Raw genomic sequence first — 16,711 nt, 5'->3', positions numbered from 1 at the left:
ATAACACGATCGGCTTGCGTAAAAATAGGCCGACTCGTCGATTGGTCTTCGGCGAGTTACCTCATCCCCCGCCCGGTAGCATAGAAAATTACTCGTCGGCTGCGCTGATATTTAGCAATGCATCGATAACGAGCGCGCTTACAGAGGCTTACGTTAATTAGAGCGCCGAGGCGCGCGAATGAATTTTAAGGCGAAAGCGCTCGCTCACATTCGTTCGTCGAACAAGAAGCGCGCTCGTATCGCAACGGTCGGTTCGTGCCATCTATATCGCGATACAATCTGCACCTGTTGTGGCAAAAGGACCTACCCTCCTTTCCTCCGGACGCCGTTGCATTTATTAGATCGTCGATTACGTTCGTTATGCCGCGCGAGCGAAATCGTTACGTACCGTTTCGCGGAAGCCACGCGCCTGATTTTCATCATTCACGAAATGCCTCTCACGTTTCACTCGTGGAGAAAGAATAACGCATCGCTGGCTATACAGCGAATGAACATTTTTATCAGATTACGAAATGCCATAACGTCTTCTTCGAAGAAATATACATTTTTCTCACAAATATATACCTTTTTTAAATTCCTATTTCTTGGTTATACAATAATCCCGGGAGAGAAGAGATATAAAGCAGATTTTATTTTAAATCAAAGATAGAAAAATATACATGTTTTAAAGTGTTTCAATATTTGTCTAAAACACATTCTCTATTTACATTATTTTTATTTCCATACAAAAGTTCTCTTGAAAAATTTATTAATGGAATAAAATTAATTTATCAATTTAATAAACAACTAAGTTATTATAAAAAATTTATCTGTTTTAAGACTGATTCATCTATTCCTATTAAAATTGGCTTAGCTCTCTTTCTCTCTGAAAAAAAAAAAAAAAAAAAAAAAAAATGAGAACTCTCTGCTAAACGTAACCAATTAGATCAGTTGAAGTTAAAAGTATAAAAGTATTCAATAGTTTCAATTTAGCGGTACTACATCAAAAAATGTAATATTTCCGCGATAAATCTTTTAGCTTCGTTTACAAATCACAAAAAATTTCAACATTCTGTCTAAATTTAAACTACATTTACATATTACATACGAGTTCAAAAATATTAAGAATTATAAAAATTAGATAATATCTAATTAAATGCAATCAAAAAAGTAAACATACGGGCAATGTTTCATATTTAAAAAAATCAAATATGTATATGCATATACACTATATTTGCAGATCATTTCTATTGAAATTTTAATAAGCCATTCTGCAAATGTATTAATTAGTCAATGATTAATACATGTAAAGCAATGATCGTCAGTTAATTGAGTTATCGAAAAACGCGACAGGACGATTAATTATTACAGGTGTGGAACTTCCACATGTGGGGTGCGACGCACGATAACTCGTCAGTTTAGGATCGTTGGTATCCCGGCCACCCTAGAGTCTAACCTTGATAAGGATCGCTGCTAATTGTTGCGAATTGGCGAAGGTGGCGAACGAACGAACGAGGGAGGTTGGGCAACAGGTGTCATCTGATTGATCGTCGTTGCTCGCACCCCCACGATTACCTAGCCCACAAACACATCCACGGCAGAAACGAAGGACTTAATGTCGATCCATTACGTACTGGCCCATCCCAACGAGGAATCGTTGACCTGACCCGCTCCAAAGTGCATTACAGAGTGAAAAAGGACGAGATCGTCGAAAAGGAGCTTCTGCGACCACGTGTACATGTCGCATGTGTCATTCCTACGAATTGTTTCGCCCAAACATGTACATTTTTAGAGAGAAACATAATAATAGATTTTTATAGTTCTTTCAAATAGAAAGAAAAACGAGAGTTCAATCAACTATTTCCGCATAGTCGGAAAAATCCGATAATCCCGCGAAAAATTGAAAAGTTAGTGTATATCATATAATTTCTCTCAGGATTATTGTGATTTTTTTTTCAAATCCATATTACAGTTGCCACGTGAAAAATGCCGCCTCTACTTACGCGAGTCTCTTAGAAAATGGACTCGGTCGATTCGTCACCAGACCGCGCGCGTTACGACGAGGCGTCCTGCGAGAGAGCGAAAAGTCAGCCGTAACTCACGGCGAAAGCGTTAAATCATCCAAGGCCGAAAGGACGTACCGGGCGACGTACTTGGCGCAAGACGCTTCGCGGCGAGACGAGCGCGCGCGCGGAATTAATAGCGCGCCGCCGTGAATATTCGACGCGGTAATTGATACCGACGTCGAGAGAGCGGCTGACCATTGAAACCGCACGCGCAATATATCACGGATAATAAGCGGCCGATGCACACACGCCCTCGTGCACGACCGGAGTGGAAAGAGGGGCAAGAGTGCTTCGAGTCGAGATGGCCGCGGCGCGCTTCGTTATAGCATGGACTCGGTGAGTCCTCTTCGAGGACTTACAACGGCGAATTACGACGCGACGCGGCAAGGTTTCGCAAAGTCATTCGGTCGCTATCCGATGGCGAACAATGGCCTCGCGTCTCTTGGCGCGCGTGTGCGCGCACGCTCGCGGTAGGTAGATAGATAGGTAGGTCTAGCTCTAGCTAGACGTCAGAGGAGAATGATTGTGCGCGAAGTGACCCGCGTAATCGTAATTAATCATCGTGTAATCCGTGACTCGCGGATTGGTATCGCGCGGGGCGGCTACGTACCGGGTTATCGCCGGTGGAGTCGAGCGGACGTTGGGCTCGCGCTCTAAGCGGCAATGTCAGGATTTATGATCGGCTTTGATGCAACTGGAATGAACAATCGTTACTTTTGTCGGGACAGCTCGTTCATTGAACGCTTTAACAGAGACTCTCGAGGAGGAAGCGAAGATATCACTTTTAGCAGGAGAAATCTTCGCGAGATGAGATGTCTTGAAAAATAAGATGCAACAAACATCGACAAATATCCGTTCGAAACTTTTACGCGTTAAACAACTCGAGCGATATTCGAATTAACAATCCGAACGACTGATGCTTCGATATCTCGATCATCGCTTTATCATCGCGTGAAGAATCGTGCAAGCTCGACGGGAAGATCTTGTCTCGTAACAATGCCCAGGCCTCATCGTCGATCTCGAAAGGCGAATCGCTCCGCGTCCAAGGGATTCGGAATTAACAATCGGTACTTTGTGTTATTTCATTGTTGCGCTATCAAGTCACTATGTATTAACAGATATAGCAGCCCGCGCGCGGCAGAAGATGCATCTTCTGCGCCAAAAGCATTTTCAATAAGATCCAAATCGGCGAATGCCGTCGCGCGATTTATTACCAGCCGGCGTAATCTATTCGGATTTTTAACCGAGAAAGAAGGAGAGAGAGAAAGACGCGTCTCTCAATGACATGGCGATTTTATTACACGATGCGCCTGACCTATTGTTCGCAGGATCGTGAGGAACAAGGCGGCGGAGAAGGCCAAGCACGCGCATCAGCAACAGCAGGCGCAGCAGCAGCAAGGTCAGCAACAAGGTCAGCCAGGCTCGGGCGGTTCCGTGTCGGTGATAGCACACGCACCTGCGACAGCGGCGGGTCATCCCGCTGCCACCGCACCCAACGCCTACAGCATCAGTGGCATCCTGGGTATCCCGGCGCATCATCAGGATCCCAATGGCAACAGCATCAAGAGGAAACGCAGCGTTGACGGTGAGTCACTCGTGAATGTTCTCGCTCGTGTCGCTGACCCCGACTTCCTCTGCGTTCGTATCCTCTTCTCCGTCGATGCCCCGTCATCGTGCAATATTATTTAATACGTTTATTATCGGCAGCGAGATCGCTTTAGATGGCGAATTGCAACTGAACTTGCAGAAATCTCAGACACTACGGTACGAAAGTATCGCGTGAAGGAATGAAATGTTATTAATATCGCGAGTATATGTATAAGTCGAATAGCGACGAGCTTATCTTGTAACATATTTCAATAGTTAAGATGGTACGGTTGTACGTAGAAAGAAAAATAAAATCGATATACATATATTTTTTAGCATAATTAAATACTGTATTTTATTAAAATCGATATAGAGTTGGATTGATTGGTTAATCAATTTGCGGATTAGAAGAAATCCGTGAAGTAATTTTTTGTCCGCAGTTTTATAAATCAGTTGCTAAACCGGTTTGTAATGTGATTTCTAAAAATTCGAAAGTTTCAGATCATGAAAAAATACTCTGCTAATTATCAATATTTTTATTTTAAACTTTTAGAAAGAGATTAAAATCCAAAAACAGAATAATAGTAGACTGGTTCGGTGAGACGTCGCAATAACTTGTCGTATGAAAATTAGCGATAATTGCGCGACACGTAAGTTTTAAGTAAGAAATACGATAGCATTTATATCATCGTCACGGTTCAGTAAATCGACGAAAGTTAAATAAATTTACACGTCAGGGGCGGAGACAATGGAAAAGTTGGACAATTTCGGAAAGACTCGGATGTTAATATTATGGTGATGTCGCGAGAACCTCCAGCATCAATTTGTGCGCGTTTATTGTCTTGTTTTCGAGCATTCCAAATTTTCGCTGCCTTATTTAGTCGCGGAACAAAGGTTTGCGAATAATATTCCATTCAATTGTAATGTCTACTAAAATCAGAGGCAAAGATGGAATTCGCGAAAGGAGGGATTCGTTAACGGCTTAATGACAAACGCGGATCCCGTTACAAGTGACTCATCGTGACTCGTTTATACCAAGTACAACTTTTTACAATAACGTTGAGCGATAGTAATTCAAGTAACGAATGAAATGAACAATGCAAATAGAGCATGAAGTGCATTATATGCCCGACGAGCATTTGTCTATCGGGATAAACGTTTCGAGCCGGGATATTTTCTAGTCTCGTTTGCGGACGATCGAGCCACTTGGAACACTCGTTGCGCCCCAAGCGAGCGAACCAAGATTAGCCGCATAACGCAGCAAGGTTATCAGTCAAACGTCGCCGAGCACGTGTTGCGATTCATTCTGCTGTCATTGCGTGAATAACGCGGCCCGAAATATTCTTGACACGTGCCGCGTACACGTGACCGACTACGGCGTTTTAGCTTCACGAGAGAGAGAGAGAGAGAGAGGGCAAGAGAGAATTTTCGACGTCGATCTCGCGTTTCGATCCCGAGGTTTACGAGGTGCGAAATTATCGAGAAAAGAAAAAAGAGAAGGAAAATTGTCCTCCGATATTCGAAGGCAATAGAATTCTCCATCCTTTCTACTCGTGTCACCAAAGACTATTAGGCTAATACGATTTGCCGTGATTCCGCGGAACAGACGTAATTCTATTCCGCAAAACGTACACGCCGACAAAAACCGCGCGTAAGCTCGATCAAAATTCCGCGAGCGCACGTTTCGCGGCGAGATTCCAGTATATCGATTCGAGCGACTAGTAGAATATACGTATGCGTACGTGTGTGTACGCGTATGCCGATGGGTACACGGGTAATTCAATATAATCGGATTATGAGAGCGGCGATATACGCGGCCGCAAAAGCGGTCGCATCCGCGGCGAAAGCACTCAATGTTTTGCGAGCGCGCGCTTTCGCGTCGAGAGAGGGTAGAGCTATACGTATTAGATTATAAACTTCACAGACCACAGGCGGCTTCTATCTCGGGCCCCGGCGACACATTAGCCTCCCTGTCCCCCGGGGAGACCATCGGCGTGCACGTAACGTGTTGTACGCATGTACCGCCTAACTGTCTGGAATTTCAACGAGCGTTCCTCCGCTGCCTTCGCTGCGTCAGAAATCGACCGCAAGTGCTCAAATTTAATGAAATACTCTTCAGCCGGAGAGAGGCACTCGAGAAAAACTGTTACAGAGCGCGTTCGATCCTGCTTCGACTCTTCGGCGATTGAGACGCTATTTTGTAACGGCTGAGTCCAACTAAAAGATTCCTTTAATAAGAGTTACGACATCGAGATGATGATTTCTGATAACTGAATTAACCATACGTAACAGGCAAACTTTCGCGCGAATTTGACGCGTAATGTTTAAAGAGAAAACAAAAGTGCATACACGAATTAATTTCATGTTGACAGGAAGTATCGCGTGTTTAGAATTTTGCAATTTTTACGTAATCATTTATGTCTATAATACTTGAATCAATAAACAACTCGTATCCCTATGAGAGCATTATACATTTATGTTAATATTTTATTGGAGATTAATGATATATTGATGAGTTTGAATGCACAATTTTAATAATATAAAATTATTTGAACAATATATATATATTGCAAATATTACATATTTATTTTTCATAAATAAATAATTAAAAATAAAATCATCATTATTAACTTTTTCCGCGCGCTTTTTTTAACCCTTATTAAAGGAATTCCAAATCGGACGTGATTGAAAATTAACAATAAGTGTGTTTGTTTGTGGTATAATTGCTAGAATCGATTATTTTTAACCATGCAAACGCCTAAAGATATATACATTGAAGAAATTTTCGGCGGATGTTTGCACAATTTGAGACTCATCGGTCGAGAAAAATCGGTCCCGGCGCGGCGGCCGATTATTTATGCCTTGGACGAACGAGCCAAGACATACCCGTGCCCAAAGTTCCCGGAGCTTATTACGAATTTACGAACGGCCTCTCGAGGGAAGCGTTGCAATCTATCGGGGCTGTTTGTTGTCGCGTTACATCTGCGCGCTTCTGGCCCTATGCAGAATCCCAGAGCCCGGCGTGTTCCACCCTATACATCCCCTGGACGTTAGGGGATACGCCGCGGGGCCAGATTCGCCCTAGAGTCCATTATTACCCGTGTATTGTATTGCTTAACATTGACTCAATTGCTTTCGAATAACGCGAATGAGAGAGAGAGAGAGAGAGAGAGAGAGAGAGAGAGAGAGAAAGCTTGCGCAAGCGCTCGTACTTTGCCCTTTGGAGCATCAATCGAATTATTCGATTTACTGCTCTTTTTAAGGGGGACGCGCTGACCTTCCTTCCGCACGACATAATTCATTCGCTGTCAAATCTGTCGAGGACCAACGATGATTTCGACTTTCCGAAGCTTGCAAATTTCGATTCGTATAAAAGCACGCTTCCTCAAGCGATTTCGGTAATTTCGACATCGTAGTGTACAAAACCGAGAAAAAAAGTAGAACGCATACAATTTTCAAATATATCAATATAAGATTTAACTATTAGAAAAGATTGTGATTTTCATTGTTCGTCGTTATTGGTATTCTATATAAAATCTGAGCAAAAAAAAAAAATGATTTTTAAAATTATTTTTTCACAATTTTGCGCGTGACAATGATAAAAGGAAAAACGATGAACCTTTGCGTGATAAAACTGACGGCCGATTAACAATCTTATCAACTCATCAACCGAAATATTCGCGTATATGAAACGGAATAGCGACGTTCCCAGGAAGCGCCCTAAACTTTAGTAAAATCGTGCAGCAACGCGGTACGCGTTTGTACGCCGCGGCGCGACGCGGCCGCGATTAACTCGGCCGATCGAATCGTAAAATTCGAGCAGAACTGGGAGGAGAGAGAGATTCAGGGAGACCGCCGGCGCCGCCGTGTTTGAAACGAGGGTTTTATAGCGGTCCAGGAACAAACCCTGCCGCTCGAATGGTCGTCGACCGTCGCTCTCTCGACCGGCCGGACAATCACAACTTGACAGGGAGGTTTAACGAGCCCTATGCTAGGCGCCCCTTCCCCTTTCCTCCTTCCCACCCCCGTTCGTCCCACCCTCGGATGGTCATTTAATTATTCGAGATACCCCAGAATGTTGGACCATCTACCCCCACTACCAGCCACGTTACGTTCGTACTGTCATTCTCTCTCCTCGCCCTCCCTCCTCTCCTTCCTCTACTCGTCCGTCCCTGTAACTCTCACCGGTCGGTTCCGTTCTCGACCTCCATCCCCGGCAAAGGTTCGCGATGCCCATCCGCCCCCCCTCGACACTGGAATAACTACACACTCGTCCCACGTGCTTGTCCCTATATTAAACCGCCGGGACGGCCGAGAGATAATAAAGACATATAATAGAATCGAAATTGTTTCTCTATCTATCAATGCCATACGCCGTCTACGCGCGAGCCGCTCCGCGCCGCGTCCACTCGACAGATTCAATTTAGTTTCGGCCAGCCACGTTTAATTTGTGTCTTGATTCGTGGGTTAATACAAGAGGCCGACCGCGTATCGGATCGGTCGGCGCTCGTGTGTGTGAACTGCTATATGTGCGATCGAACTGTTCGATTCATTTTTCCTCGTTCGTTTTAAAATTATCAAATTCGAGATACTGACAGAAATGGCATTCGCCGGATATTTCACTCGAATATCGGAATCAACTGCCTCTGTTGAGTGAGAATGAAAATAGAAAAATAATTAAAATTAAAAAAGAGTGTAAATTGTTCTTGTAAAAACGCAATTCTTAATTGATTACAGACGATAATCGCGACTTGAACGACCATACGGAGAACGACTTGAAGAGGCAAAGAAGCAACTACAATGGCGATCAATTGTATTCAAACGTGAGTAAAGTCGATACAATTTTCTTTTAAGCAACGACACTCTTCAATATGTAATTTCTTATTTCCAAATGCATTCAATCGCGCGTAACAAACTATGTATACTACCTAATTACCTATACAGATAATTGGAATTAAATCAGGTCGTAATCTCAAGGCGTAAGTCAAACCCCAGTGTATACCATAGTATACCTCGATTAAAACGCCCTAATCAATCAAAAGCTAGCGGAAGTTCCATAGAATCTCCGCATAACTCTGAACCGGTTGCGGTAATCGCGGAACCGAGTCAAGCTCGAATCGAGCTACAACATCCAAGTCAATCTTGGCGTTTGTTCTCGGATGTCCCTCCAACTCGCGAACTTCGACTTTAGGTTCCGCCGGTCTATGTTGCAGCTGTGGTCGAGTAAATGGAGCATCAAGGACGAGCACAAGCTCCTGAGCGAACTCGGCGGCAGTGGCGGCAGCGGGAACGGCGGTAACACAAACGGTAGTGGAAATGGCAACAGCGGAGGTGGTGGCGGAAACGGCGGCGGTGGAGGTGGCGGAGGTAACGGCGGTTACTACGAACACAGCGGATTCCCCGGGAACGCTATTGCCACCTCCGCCGAGCTGTACGACTCCCTGGGCACCATCAGTACGATGACGCAAGCGCAAACGCCCCATCTCTACACTCCGCCCATAGGGGGCACCATAGGTGAGCGTTCCCTCTCTTTTCACCCTCCGGCGCTCTCCGACTACCCCCAACCCTGTCAGCGTGGCCTCTTTCTCTCTTTCTATCTATCTGTCTATCTATCTCTCTTTCTCTACCGTTCCTCCCCTCGTACAGAAATTCTAGGCAGTGTGTGCGCCACAACCTCTTGTACGTAATGTCATATACCGAGTCCACCACCTTCCTTCGTTCCTTCCTTTCCCCTCCCAAGGACTCATCTCTCTTTCTTTTTCTTTCTTCCCCTTCCTCATCTCGTCTCCTCCCTGTATGCTTATTATTGCGGCTTATGTCTTGCTTTGCATACCCATATCGGCTAAATACATGGCTTTAATAATGCATGAGCTGTACCAAGCAGCGGCAGAAGAGGTGGCGGGAGGCTCCATACGGTGGTTTCGGTGTTTTCAGCTTTAGGGAATAGCGCTCCACTTCTCTCATCAAATGTCTCTTTCTCTCTTTCTCTCTCTCTCTCTCTCTCTCTCTCTCTCCCTCTTTCTCTTTTTATCGTACATTTCTTATCAAAATGATATCGTCGGGGTTTCATCTTGGTGGATCTTTCTTTCATCTTTCTCGCTTATCCTCCTATCACGTACATATATATTCACTCTTTTTTCATTCTTCCACTCTTTATCTCGCTCTCTACTTTTCTTGCGCCGTTTAAAGGCGATCGATCAACGGCGGAACGTATACGGACGGTACGAGCTATTGAAAAGTAACCGGTACACAACACACACGAATGGAACTTTCTCCGATGGAGCACGTGTTGCGAGCAAACTCGGTCACGCCGCGTCGCGTCGCGTCGCGTCGCGCCACGCCGCGAATTCTCTCGATCGTTGCTTTTCGGAATGGACGAAGCGAGGCGTGTAACGGCGGCTTCATCTCATGAAATTCAATCGAGAATCTTCGCCCCGGATCGAAAGATTTTCGAAGGATGATATAAACGGTCCAAGTCGCGATCGCGCAACTTGCTGCCCCGCCGTTAATATGTAGTAGTATCGCGGAGTAAAGTGATTCGTACGCGAAAGTACTTTGACTCTTTTCGATGCAGCATTGAACGTAATATGCATGGACGTGAAGGGAAACAATTTGCCTCGTATAGATCTCTTCGCGCCATTTTTTATAATAATACTCGCAAAAAATCTCTGAGAAAACGTATGCGCGTTCTTCGCGACCGATCTTTTAACGTTCCGCCTTGATCGTCCGCCGACGATACGACACGACAACCGCAATAACGGAAAAAATGGGGATCCCTTAATAGCAGGTGGTACTTTGACGCCGCTCGCGCCACTGACGATGCAAGAACTAAAATTGAGCCAAACATTGGACGGGGCTAACATGTCTCCTTACCACACCACCGGTGAGTTCGCCGCCTCTTTAGTTCTCTTACGGTTATCGCGCCGAGTTATGTACATCTGTTTTGCTGAGCATAAAATTTTTATCGAGTCTCTCTCGGATATACGCGTGTCCAACTAATATATGTCTCGAGTGTATATTATCAACATCGATTATTAACCGCGAGATTAAGCGCGGTATCTCCCGCCGTCTTCGTAAAAATCCTCCTATTATCCACTTGCGTATTTTATGTCCGACGAATCAAAAACACACATATGAGATTGCAATCGTCTTACATCTCAAAGAGATAATAGCATTCGATTATATATTTTCTTAGCTTATCACATTTTATTTTTACATTTGAGCCGAATTAAAACAATGCATTGTTAATTCTTGCATACGTAACGGAGAATTTCTATTTATTCAAGAATAAAATTTATATCGATTCAAACGTGTCATATGCACGTTGATACTGTCAGAAAGAAGTGAAAGGAATTGAAAATAGATTTAAATACAGAAAACACTGATTAAAATATATTTCGAAGCAATCGAAATCCCAGATCCTAGACTCTTTTCCCTACCGAAACTATTTAATTAAGCTTTAGACGTAAGGCGCTGATCGTTAGCTAGTGCTTGACTCGAATGTCGTGTTGTGTTGTGCATGGCCATAGCAGAGAGCGGTACCGTCGCAGTATCGTATGTCGGGGTGGGGGCCGGTGGGGGCGAGCAAAGTCCCCCGATTTCGTTGCAGAACGAGACAAACGCCACCCCCGCGGCCCCCAACACCCCCGGAGGGGATCCCGGACTGACGGTCTTGCAGCCGCCAGTTTCTCAGCCCCAAGTAGCCTCTGCGATACCACCGTACTCGACGATGCTTCCAAGTTTCGGACACTACGCCACCGGTGAGTACAATCAGACACAACCGCTTGCTTAACCGTCTGTCAAGGACAAGCGCGCTCGTATACCCTTCGGGGGTTGAACCGGGCTCGGCGGTATGTTCGGAGGGTAAGTCAGTGCTCTTTCTCAGAGGAGCGCTGATTTACCAGTTCGAGGCGATGCAGCAATGGCAATTTTGCCCCGAAGGACGACGGATTCACTCCGTCAGAGAGACAATCGCGTACCAATGAAAGATACTATGACGACACATATTTATCATTAATAGATACGCATATATAATCGAAATAATATATTCAACTCTTATTTTTCCACTGTACTTTTTGCGGAATAAAATATAATTGGTTTTTTTATTTATCTTCAACATTTCTTTTCTCCAAAGAGAATTGTTATTACTACGTTGTTTAATGCTAATTGTAGCAAGATCGATTATCTCGAGGAATAGTAATAAGCACTGCTACAAATGCCGTGTATTTCTTAATTACTCTATAAAGTCAAGTTGCGCAGCGCGAGAGTCTAAATTACATATTCCTTATTACTGGCGTACTTTCGCGCGCGAGCGTAACCGCGAGACCAGTTTCGAAAATTAATTGAGACATTAACATAACGATAGTCGACAATATCGAAAAACTGTTGGATGGAAACGTCTGTCAACGCTGTCTGTCAACTCGCGCTAATCAGCTTATCATCGACTTTTGTTCAGGTGGTGGCGATTACGCGTACAGCGCTGCGTATTCCCAGTACTCAAGTGCACCGTACAGCGGCTATGGTTATGGAGCAGCGACAAGCGGGTTGCTCAGTAAGTAAACAGTGAGTATTAGTACCGATTAGATTAGGGATGAATCGAGAATATACGAAAACACGGCGGCTGCAATTTCCTTTTCTTCCGAACCAGCGCCGTCGATTATCGAGGAGGAGAAAATTCGCGGCCATTCGCGGAACCGGCAGTCCCGTTGTAAATGCGTGAAAATCGTATCTTTCGTAAAATTCGTATCGCAGGAATTACACAGTATGCATTATTCGGAGATACAAAAACTTTGCTCCCGACAAAAATTGTACTTGGCAGGTACGCGAGTCGCGGACGCAATACTGTACAATCTAAGTAGGACTTCGTTCCTTATTAACACGCGAATTAATCGATTCGATTTAGGTAACATCGAGCTACTTGGTTCATGCGTTCTAATAAGATTCTGATTCAATCCTTTGTAGCGTACGAGATTGCGCGATGCTACGCAAAGATCGCGATACCCTCTCCCTCCGCGAGCGTACATAGATATAGAGGAGAACGCGCGTGCAGAAAACAAAGAGAAGCGAATAGAATAATAAACTAGTCTTTTCTCTCTCTCTCTCTCTTACATATATCGGACACGCGATACGCAATTAATCCGCGACACGTAACGCAGATCCGTTCGCGATATCGCTCCCCTTTCCCTGTCGGCGCGCACGCTCAACTTATTCCTCCTCCTCGTTCCCGATATTCCACGCGAGCGTTACGTGAGATGCTATAATTAAACGCGAAAATTAGATAGGTGTGCACCGCGGAAAGCAATTTATTCCATTTTAATTCCGCGCGGGAAAACGTCGTTGCGAAGAAACCGCCTGAATATGCAGCGCCGTAAATTGGGCATGAGACGAGAGAAATTTAGATGCGCGCAACGTAAACAAGGGCAACGTTTCCAGTACGTTAATCGCAAATCCATGGAATTAAAGGAAAGGATTTTGTCGCGTTATCGCCGCGCGATACGTTGAGTAGGAATATAGATTGTTGACACAGACAGAGAGACCTGCAGATTCTAACCGCGACGAACGTGAAATCGCCCAATTTCGTTCCAGATTCCACGTACTACTACTGCAACGGAGACACGTCCACCCACACGTCGCAGCAGGGGGTTGGCAGCGGTTGCACCGGCGGTGGTCCGGAGAGCAGCGCCGACGTGGCCAGCCGTTCGCCTCTGGCGGCGACCAGAGCCAGCAGCGGGGCTAGCGCGGCCTCGCCGACCGGAAGCGCGTGTACCAAGCCGGACCACACCTCCGTCACACCGACGGACCTCTATCTCGCCTGATGGTCGAATCGCGCGAATACCGGGGAGGAACGGCCTCCGGCCGTGTGTCATCCCGGCGATCGGTGGGGAGGCAGCGGGCACTGCGACAACGGGCGCCATATCACGAAAAGACACCGCGTCGAAATTAAGCAATGATCTCTGATTTAACCGCATCGAGAAAACGCGCAGTGGAAGGTTCGCGTGTGGAATCTATTAAACCGGTGGATCGACGACGGCAGAGGAAGATCGAAGAGGAAGAAAGCGCGATCGAAGAGAAAGATTGGGACGTCGATGGAAATCTGGTAAAGTGCACCAGACGTTGAACAGATTCTAGAATCTAGAAATTCTCCGAATCTCATCGCGTTAAACGTGGATCGGAGGAAGAACTTGAGAATTTTGATTTGATTGATGAGCGCGCGCGATGTGATAGCAAGTAAAGCAAACTTGATGCGAGTGACGTCGATCATGTCGAAATTGGCATATAGAGTTCCCTCGCGTCGCCGCTGTTTCCCGTCGCTATAAATGTCAGTCACCGCGTTTTATTTATTTCCGTCGCGATTCGAGGAAACAAGCGTTGATCGATCGATCGATAGATCGACCCGTGAATTGCCGACAATTGGGCGGCGACGCAAGTGAATCTCCAACATTCGAGAGTCGATCGCGTCGTAGACGACATCGCCGCAACTCTCTGGACAGAGCACGCGGCGATAGGTATAGTTTAATTTAATGATCCTCAGTTAACGTAATTTCCGCGCGATGATCCATGCGAGCGCGCGCTTGCGTCAGCAAACGTATAGTCGCCGATCATGTAAATATAATATAAATTGAACATATATAAATAAGAATACAAAAAATATATATATATTATATATATATATGATCTGTGTAAACATAAAAGTCAAGTGCCCCGATGGCACCTTTCTCCTTCTCTCCCGTAGACACGACAAACCCCTCCTCATCCCATAAGAGTATCGTAGAATATAACTCGATAAGTTTGAGATTTTTAAATCAGGAGTCGACGTAACGATCACTACTGTTAAGGATATTATATATATTTTTTGTAGAAACCAAAGACCATACATACACATACACACAAACACATATACATGTCATACGCGTACCACCCATGCACGCAGCACGCACAGGCATTGATAACACGTAACGTGGATAGTCGAACGAACGAGCACATCGCGCATCTACGGCAAAAAGCGTGCCGGTTCTGAGCGGCCTTTCCGCACGGATTTATCACGCATAATCGCGAGCGGCGTATATAGGATCGACGTAAGATCTAATTAAAAAAGAAAATAACGAAGATAACAATTGAAATAAAAGAGATAGTTTAAACAATTCTAAAATTGAAAGGTAACATTTTTTTACCCATTATCGATACAAATTCATGATAAAAAAAAATTTTTTTTTATCATGGTAAGTACGCGAATCGCAGCAGGATATATTGAGGGCCGTGGAGAGCATTCGTATTCGTGATAATTAGCACAAGTCGGCGCATGGACATTTCCTCGACGGCCCGGCGATCACGCTCGTTTCCCCGTTCCGTTCGACGCGCTTCCGCTTTGCGGCGGAAGTCGTACTGCTTCCCGCTCGCCGTCGGGCGGAACGCGCCTAGAAAAGATTATCACGAAGGCGCAATTAGTGGCCGGGCGTCGGTGATTTTTAATGAGAAATTACACTCGCGCGAGAGAGCAGTTCCCGGTTTAATAATCGCGCTAATCATTGACGCTTCGGCAGCGGCACGCGCTACCAATTTCATGCGTCTCGAATTAATTCAATCAGTACGCCGTATAATGTTGTAGATCAGAAATTGCTTGGCGATACTTAATCCGACAATTTCTAGTCACACACGCGCCACACACAAACATATACACACATATACAAATATACTCGAAAAAAAGGTGCGCTAGTGAACAAAATATTGCAATATGTTTGAAGTAAATTCAAAGACGAGTATCGTCTTAATCATGTTAATCATGTCGATGTAAAGAAAAAATTATCTCAACTCGTTAGCGTCGATCCAAAACGCGCTCGCGAAATCGAAATTATCAACCCCAGTCAATTGGCCAAATTTATCCCAAATCTCTCGCCCAATGTTCCGTCCGTATCGATCGCCTTTCGTCCGATAATTAGACCGTACTCGCAAGGATCAAACGTTTCGTCTCCGCACTGTCTTTTGCGTTACGCTTTTTAGCAACTTATATTTTGACAAAGGTAATTAGCGATTGTAATTAACGATTACAAATGAAATCATTAAATTGCTAACCGAACGGCAAAGTGCGATATTGTTTACGCTTACAATAGCATGATACGAAGCAGTGCGGGAAAGTAGAAACGCACAAAAAAAATGCGAGGGATCGCTAACATTTCCTTTTTTTTGCGCTCTTTGTAAATCCCGATGACACAATTTGCCCAGCTCGTTATCGTCGAGTGGAAGGCAATAAGTTTTAGAAAAGTTCGAGAAGCGATATTCAACGCGTAAGTACACGAGATGTACGTTTGCATCTTGATTGGTCAAACATCGGCTGAGTTATTGCGTCCGATGCTCGGTACGATTATTCCGCGATCGATTATTGCATACTTATACATTGTTATTTTATTGATATTATTGTAATGACACTGATTATATATATATATTAATTTTTATTCTATTTGCTATTTTCACAATTTTCATTATTTTATCACGATTATTATTCTTACTATTATATTATATTATTATATTATTATTATATCATCATCACATGCATCTTTATTATATTATTATTTAATGCCTTTATTATTTATTAATTGTAATGATGACCTATGTGTAATAAGTTTTGCCAAAGAACCTTTCGAGAGAGCAATATTGCAGTAAACGTTTTCTAGCCTCCATAGGAGAAAAAGCAGTCGATGCACGATTATCATATTGAAAAATTGAGTGTGAGAAACGCAGAGATAAATGACTGTGCGCGGCATTCGAGCGATAGGCGAAATATGTAAATTTGTCCGCGCGAATTGTAGATTCGCGAATCTCTATGAGATCTCGACTCGAAGATGCCGCGGCCGCGGATTTTTTTAAACGAACACACAATTGTCTCATTTTATTTTATCGTTTTATCTCCCGTGTGATATTCTTGTTCCGTGCGCCGCTCTTGCCGAGTCTCGCTGTTGATACTTGCAAACAAAACTCTGTACATCCTTTTTAAATAAATATGAGGTTTATATGAATGTGGTTTGTACGCTTTAACTTTCTATAACTTTATCTTCCCTCTTCATCATATATTTTAAATAAATATA

General features: G+C 44.3%; 1 protein-coding gene across 10 annotated transcripts in view; it reads left to right on the top strand.

The window, feature by feature from the left end:
- Nucleotides 1–16,625, top strand: part of Sv (paired box protein shaven) — a 153,285-nt gene extending 136,660 nt beyond the window's left edge. For 5 of the 10 annotated variants that reach the window (XM_070315378.1, XM_070315356.1, XM_070315362.1 and 2 more), the window contains 7 exons: nt 3,374–3,630; nt 8,370–8,455; nt 8,846–9,146; nt 10,417–10,515; nt 11,162–11,392; nt 12,088–12,183; nt 13,218–16,625. In XM_070315378.1, the coding sequence (XP_070171479.1) occupies nt 3,374–3,630; nt 8,370–8,455; nt 8,846–9,146; nt 10,417–10,515; nt 11,162–11,392; nt 12,088–12,183; nt 13,218–13,447 (1,300 nt within the window). In that variant the 3' untranslated portion in view covers nt 13,448–16,625. Of the gene's footprint in view, nt 1–3,373; nt 3,631–8,369; nt 8,456–8,845; nt 9,147–10,416; nt 10,516–11,161; nt 11,393–12,087; nt 12,195–13,217 lie in introns of all 10 variants that reach the window. The other 5 variants (XM_070315377.1, XM_070315371.1, XM_070315381.1 and 2 more) reach the window with 5 other exon arrangements.
- Nucleotides 16,626–16,711: the final 86 nt, after the last annotated feature.

This window comes from Polyergus mexicanus, unplaced genomic scaffold (assembly GCF_030449975.1).
Source record: "Polyergus mexicanus isolate NDT 795.1 unplaced genomic scaffold, iyPolMexi1.0 SCAF_2, whole genome shotgun sequence".
Lineage (NCBI taxonomy): Eukaryota > Metazoa > Arthropoda > Insecta > Hymenoptera > Formicidae > Polyergus > Polyergus mexicanus.
This window is presented reverse-complemented; position numbering and strand designations above follow the sequence as displayed.